Genomic DNA, 7,442 nt, shown 5'->3' with positions numbered 1-7,442 from the left:
CCGAAAAATTTCACTTTTGAGGTAAAGCTTGCCCTACCAAAGGCAATACTATACCAGTGTGATGAAGTTATTAGTTGTACTTTCTTGAAGGAGCTACTAACTTATTAGTAAAACTAAATTGACGTCCATAATTTGTAGCTAGTACATAATTGGATGAGGTATTATCATTTTTAGTCGCGCCAAAACTATTTATATTTGGTAGCTAAAAAAATATATAAAATGTGTATAATTTTTGTATATAACATATAAAATATACATATATACAAAAAATATACAAATATATTTTTTCGACTATTATTTTTACCGCAGCAATACATTATCATTTTTCCTAATTGGATCATGGTATAAAGAACTATAAGCCCACCCTGAGTTATCTTTTAAGTCGAAAATTTGCTTATCAATCTTCTTCCAATAGATTACTGGGTAGTAGCCACTTAGGCATCCACTCCATACTTAATACTATTACTAGGTTGATTGACAATATTTAATACTAAGGTAACAAAAAAAACAACAGCTTAACTTATTTGATTTAGACAAATGATAATATATAATAGTACTAAGTTAAATATAGGATCCCCACGTCTTAACTTCTTGATTTAGACAAATGAAAACCTAATGATTAGCAAGTTAAGCTGGAGGTGGCGAGATTAAACGATCTCATATATATATATATATATATATATATATATATATATATATATATATATATATATATATTAGGGGTGTACAAACCGAACCGAAAAATGACACCAAACCGAAAAGTCAAACCAAACCGATTAAAACAAATCCGATTTGGTTTGGTATTGAGTAAAAAAACCCGAACCAACACGGCATATAGATATATAATTTTTATATATACTTTTAAGATTTTATATAGAATTTTCTTTAAAAAATATCTACAAATATTTGGGATTCTCTTGCGGGATATAAATTTTAATAGAATATGAAGTGCTCTATATTTATTGACCTTAAATAATGGGTTATATGATCACTTTCTTATCAAGTGTTACTGAAATGCGTCTATCTCTTTGTTCTTCCATATTCATATCATATGTTAAGATCTATTAGATTATTATATCTTTTTCGAATGTGAGTGATTATTAATATTTATGTATCATATTGATTTTTATGTTTAATTACTAAATTCGGTTAACCTGAAAGTATACATCAACGAAAAATTATTATCAGACGACTAAAAAAATAACTATTATGTGTTACTAATAGAATTCTCTCGTAAGAATATTTAAATCGATAATATGTTTGTCAATTTTTTATATTTTTACTAAATATATATTTACTTATCAAATATTTAACAAAGTAAGATTGAAATAATATTTAAGTAACAAAAAACTCGAAAACCCGACAAAACCGAACCAATCCAAACCGATATAGTTGGTTTGGTTTGGTTTTGATAAAAACTGAACCAACCCGGTCCATATACACCCCTAATATATATATATATATATATATATATATATATATATATATATATATATATATATATATATATATATATAAGATAGTAAATTATATAATTAAGAAATTACGTTACTTCTGCTAGTGTGTCGTTCACTATGTAAATATCTTCAACTGCATAACAATAAAAAATAATCTGATTTTACCCTTCCATTTCAGATGGAGAAACATAAAAATAAAAATAAAACATACATATTTATGCTTTGTCTTAGTATACAGTTGAATTAATCATACTACATCTCCTTTAAGTTGTATGCTTTCTCGTCACTTAGAGAGACGGTAAACACTTATTCGCTCTCAGTATTTACATCAATCCAATGAATACATATCACATACATTCAAGTAAACTCTTACCGCTAAACAATAGTCGATTAATACACATTTTCACCTTCAAGGGATTATGAATATGTCGAATTCCTTACAATTTTCCAAGAATAGCTTTAGTTGTAAATTTGCACGTATTTTTTGATGGTGGAGATATAGATTAAAATTTTGTTTCAAACCCATGAATAGAACCAATTTCTCAAATGATATCACTAAACTTAACGAAATTACCTTGTAAAGTCAATTATTTTTGTTTTGTTCCACTAAAGTCATTCATGTTTATACTTTTGTCTTATAAAGTAACAATGGCTGATCGAAAAATCATTTACATAGAAGTTATTTTTAAAGCGATCTTCGGTCATCATTATTTTATAAGATAAATGTATAAACTTGAGTGACAACAAAGTAAAAGTAAACGACTTAATTAGGTAATTTCATTAAGTTGAGTGATTATTTGAGGAAACGACTCCCCTGGATAAGTAGCAACTAGCCGTAATCAATCAAATCAATAAAGTTTTCTCCATTTTTTGCAAAAATAAAAAAAGAAAAAAGAAAAAAAGCTTGAGTGGATAGATGGATTTGTGGGGTTTGGTTGGGGGGGGGGGGGGGGATAATTCTTGGTATTTTTTTTCTCTCTATATGTGTAGGAGAATAATAGCATATGAATGAGTTGTCATATAGTTACAGATGATTCTGCACCAAACTAACCCAAAGAATCCCTTCGAATTTGAGGGGGGAAAACACATTTTAAGAATCAGGTTCCAAAAGAATAAAAATGTATATGTATAGTAGCTTCATTGATGTTACACAAGAGGGGAAAGTTCATGTTATATCAATCCTTTGATGCATCTTAAATTTATTTCTCTTTTCTTTTTTCAAGATTCTTATGAGTAGGAAATTAGGAATAGGCCATGAATAGAGGAGCAGAAAGGACAAAATTTTGGAGGGTCTTTGGTACATCTTAGCAGTGCACCAGAGTAATCTAATCACTAGGAGTATTCCTAACATGTTTAGTATGATTGAAATTACATATTTTGTCCTAAGTTGGTTGATTAAGTTGGTTGGGTGGGTGGTTTCTCACATGCGAGATCTGAGATCGATTCCCCTCATTAGCAGTCTATTCAGTTAGAGCTCATTTCATTCCACTTGCCTAGTGCAATTTACATCTTCTGTGTCGTTTGCAAGTTATTGCACAGTGTGCAGGTTACCCTGTAGATAAGTGGGAAAAGTCATTTTTCGGAAATTATTTTCTGATAACTAAACGTTAGAATTTGTGTTCTTGATGGAAAATATTGTTGTGGAAGACGACTACCATCATATATACAAGTACAACACATTCCAATCTCTATGGAAAGCTTTTTTTTTTTTTTTTTTTTTTTAAAAAGGAATAAAAAGGTTAGTATTAAAGTATCCAGCTGCCGTGGCTGATCTTAGTACAAGAAATGTGGGGATATATATGTACTGATAAAAAGATGGGATCAAGTTATAGACGGTTTTAAGTTAAAGTTATTATTCTTTATGACATGATGCTTATTTGGTCCTTTGCATATTATCTCAAAACTCTTAATGGATATAAGCATGCATCCTTACAGGTAAAGATATATATCGTTTCAGCTATTTGACAATAGTTAATTTCAAAAGAGAAGAATTAACCTAATTAATATATGTATACAATTTATATATAATATGTATATATATATAGCTGTATATTATTAATGTATAATTTATACATACTTACTAAGAAAAATAAATAATGAATTCGAACTATTATTTATATAAAGATTCCCTTAAAAAATCATACTTATCCTCAACTTAATTGATATCTTAAATCACCTAACAAAGTAAGTCCAACTTTACCACTGTTCATTAGTCCAAGAATAGACACGGGATTAACACTTTCAAGAAAGTACATTGGATGGATTTTTTTAAACCATCATTTACATTTTGATCCTGTTAAGAAATATTTTGGTAAAATAATTATGTGCCATAATTTTAAGCATGCTCTTAAAAGTACATTGGATGCACATATCTTGCTGATCCTGTGTCTTTAATTTATAATTAGTTAAATTGTTGTCGTCTTAGTCCATATTTGTTTATTCACTGTATTGGTGTGCCTATAGTTGTAACTTGTCTTCTTCTAGTTTGGGTTGTTGCCTTGTGTGTGTTAGTGATTCCCCTTAGTCTGCCGTACGTATAGTGGCTGTGGTCTGGGATGGTCGAGTGAGGTCATGTCCTCGAGGGGAGAGGGAGGTAGGGCAGGGGTTGGGGGGCGGGTCGGGAGGCAAGGGAGGTATAGGGAACAAGGGTGTCCACTGGTTGAGAATTGGGTCATGGAATGTAGGTACATTGACGGGTAAGTCTATAGAGTTGGTAAAGATCCTCCAGAAGAGGAGGATCAATATAGCGTGTGTCCAAGAGACAAGGTGGGTAGGGTCGAGGGCGAGGGATACGGACAGGTATAAACTTTGGTACTCAGGAGTCCAGAAGGGTAAGAATAGAGTTGGTATCTTGGTGGATAGGGAACTTAGAGAGTCTGTGGTTGAGGTTAGACGAGTGAATGATAGACTGATGATTATTAAGTTGGTGGTTGGAGAGTGCACTCTAAACGTCGTTAGCGCCTATACGTCGCATGCGGGCTTAGATGAGGAGGTTAAACGACATTTCTGGGAGGGATTAGATGAGATTGTGCGCCAGGTTCCACCTGCTGAGAAGCTATTCACAGAAGGGGATTTAAATGGTCATATTGGGTCGACCCCAGGTGGTTATGGTGAGGTGCATGGAGGCTTCGGTTTTGGAGAGAGGAACGGAGGAGGTACCTCGTTGTTAGACTTCGCCAAGGCTTTTGGGTTGGTGATTGCGAACTTTACCTTTCCGAAGAGGGAGGAGCATTTGGTTATTTTTTAAAATCGGTGGCGAAGACTCACATTGACTATCTCCTCCTCAAAAGGTATGACAGAGGGTTGTGCAGGGATTGCAAGGTGATTTCAGGTGAGATACTCACGATGCAGCATATGCTCTCGGTGATGGACGTTGGTATTATGTTGAGGAGGAGGAAAAGGTCTGCTCAAGGAAGACCAAGAATCAGGTGGGGAGTCTTGACTAAGGATAAAGCCCAAGAGTTGGAGGGGCGGTTGTCGGCTATGGGAGCTTGGAGGAGCAATGGTGACGCGAGTACTATGTGGTCAACAATAATAGACTGTATAAGGGAGGCTGTGAGAGAGGTGTTAGGGGTCTCGACTGGAGTCGCTGGCGGGCACAAAGGAGACTGGTGGTAGAATGAAGTGGTCTAGGGTAAAGTGAAAGCGAAGAAGGCGGCGTACCTGAAGTTAGTGGGGAACATAGGTGAGGAGGAGAGGCATGCGTGCATGGAGAGGTATAAGGTAGCTAGGAAGGAAGCTAAGCTGGCGGTCACGGAGGCTAAGACTGCAGCTTATGGTCGTATGTACGAGGAACTGGGGGAAAAAGGCGGGGAGAAAAAGTTATTCTGGCTGGCCAAGATGAGAGAGAGGAAGGCTCGGGATTTGGACCAAGTGAGATACATCAAGGACGGCGATGGTAGAGTATTGATGGAAGATTCCCAGATTAAGAAGAGATGTCAGACTTACTTTCATAAACTTCTGAATGAAGAAGGGGATCGGGATATCGTGCTAGGTGAATTGGAGCATTTCGAGAGTCACCGTGACTTTGGATACTGCAGGCGAATTAAAGTTAAGGAGGTCGTAAGAGCTATGAGTAAGATGAGTAGGGGCAGAGCGACAGGGCCTGACGAGATTCCGATGTAATTTTGGAAGTGTTTGGGGAGAGCAAGTTTGGAGTGGTTGACTGGGTTGTTCAATATTATTTTTAAGGCGAAGAGGATGCCGGATGAGTGGAGGTGGAGTACGGTGGTTCCATTGTATAAGAACAAAGGTGATATCCAGAGTTATAACAATTATAAGGGTATCAAATTACTGAGTCATACCATGAAAATGTGGGAGAGGGTAGTTGAAGTGAGAGTGAGGATGTCAGTATCTATTTTCGACAACCAGTTCGGGTTCATGCCGGGTCATTGTACTACAGAAGCTATACACTTTGTTAGGCGGTTGGTGGAACAGTACAGAGATAGGAAGAAAGACTTGCACATGGTTTTTATTGACCTAGAGAAAGCATATGACAAGGTTCATAGAGAAGTTCTCTAGAGATGCTTGGAGGCAAAAAGTGTGCCAGTTCCTTACATTATGCCGATTAAGGACATGTATGATGGGGCTAAGACATGGGTAAGGACGGTAGGAGGAAACTATGAGCATTTTCCAATTGTTATGGGGCTACACCAAGGCTCTGCACTCAGTCCGTTCCTATTCGCCCTGATGTTGGATGCGTTAACACACCATATTCAAGGAGAGGTACCATGGTGCATGTTATTCGCCGATGACATAGTTCTGATTGATGAAACGTGAGCCGGTGTTAACGAAAGGTTGGAGGTTTGGAGACATGCTCTTGAGTCTAAGGGTTTCAAGTTGAGTAGGACGAAGACGGAATACTTGGAGTGTAAGTTCAGCGCTGAGCTGGGGGAAGTGGGCGTGGTTGTGAGGCTTTACTCACAGGTCATCCCAAGTAGAGACAGCTTCAAGTACCTTGGGTCGGTTATCTAGGGGGGAGGGAAGATCGACGAGGATGTCACACACCGTATTGGGGTAGGATGGATGAAGTAGAGGTTAGCATCTGGAGTCCTGTGTGACAAGAGAGTGCCACCGATACTCAAAGGTAAGTTCTATAAAGCGATGGTTAGACCGACCATGATGTACGGGGCTTAGTGTTGGGCTGTTAAGAACTCACATATCCAGAATATGAAAGTTGCAGAAATGAGGATGTTGAGGTGGATATGCGGGCACACTAGGATGGATAAGATCAGGAATGGTGATATTCGGGAGAAGGTGCACGTGACTCCCATTGATGACAAGATGCGGGAAGCGAGGCTTAGATGGTTCGGACATGTACAGAGGAGGAGCCCAGATACCCCGGTAAGGAGGTGTGAGTGGGTGGTTGTGGAGGGCACGAGAAGAGGTAGAGGGCGGACGAAGAAGTATTGGGGAGAGATGAGCAGGCAGGACATGGCGAGGCTTCAGATTTCCGAGGACATGGCACCTGATAGGAAGTTGTGGAGGTCGAGTATTAGGGTTGTAGGTTAGGAGGTAGTTGGGTCTTGCCTTACTTCGTACCATTGTGAGATTAGTCTGGTAGGGTTTTTGTCTAAGCTAACTAATGGCAATGTCGTGTCTTACTATTTTACGTTTCAGTGCCGGACCTATTTACTAGCTATCGTTTTTGCTTTGCATCTTTCTTTTGGATTTCATATTGTTCCTATTTTTCCTATGATTTCTGTGGTAATACTGATATTGTCTCCTTTTGTCTTTTTGTGCTCTTGAGCCGAGGGTCTTTCGGAAACAACCTCTCTACCTCTTCGGGGTAGGGGTAAGGTTTGCGTACACACTACCCTCCCGAGACCCCACTAGTGAGATTTCACCGGGTTGTTGTTGTTGTTGTTGTTGCTCTTAACTATTGCCAGAATTTTAAAGCACAAAAAATAGTAAGGATATGTGGCAAAAATATAAAATATTATCTAGCGTGCTATAAAATTCTAGCGTTGAGTGTTTTTGAACTTC

At 37.4% G+C, this 7,442-nt stretch overlaps 2 protein-coding genes across 2 annotated transcripts; both read left to right on the top strand.

Moving 5' to 3' along the window:
- The first annotated feature begins 4,368 nt into the window (after positions 1-4,368).
- Positions 4,369-5,075, top strand: LOC138900211 (uncharacterized). The gene is made up of 2 exons (XM_070186931.1): positions 4,369-4,692; positions 4,809-5,075. Exons 1-2 carry the CDS (start codon positions 4,369-4,371, stop codon positions 5,073-5,075), a joined length of 591 nt encoding a protein of 196 aa, XP_070043032.1.
- Positions 5,076-5,240: 165 nt separating this feature from the next.
- Positions 5,241-5,582, top strand: LOC138900210 (uncharacterized). The gene has a single exon (XM_070186930.1). It carries the CDS (start codon positions 5,241-5,243, stop codon positions 5,580-5,582), a length of 342 nt encoding a protein of 113 aa, XP_070043031.1.
- Positions 5,583-7,442: the final 1,860 nt, after the last annotated feature.

This window comes from Nicotiana tomentosiformis, chromosome 10, assembly GCF_000390325.3.
Source record: "Nicotiana tomentosiformis chromosome 10, ASM39032v3, whole genome shotgun sequence".
NCBI lineage: Eukaryota > Viridiplantae > Streptophyta > Magnoliopsida > Solanales > Solanaceae > Nicotiana > Nicotiana tomentosiformis.
Note: the sequence above shows the minus strand (reverse complement) of the source record. Positions and strands in the feature narration are given on the sequence as shown.

What these genes read in the sequence shown, in the direction of transcription:
- LOC138900211 (XM_070186931.1), top strand. Translation starts at nt 4,369, where the DNA reads ATGATTATTAAGTTGGTGGTTGGAGAGTGCACTCTAAACGTCGTTAGC. An exon ending in CGAAGAGGGAGGAGCATTTG is followed by an intron (nt 4,693 to 4,808) that starts GTTATTTTTTAA and finishes CTCACGATGCAG; the next exon opens with CATATGCTCTCGGTGATGGA.
- LOC138900210 (XM_070186930.1), top strand. Translation starts at nt 5,241, where the DNA reads ATGTACGAGGAACTGGGGGAAAAAGGCGGGGAGAAAAAGTTATTCTGG.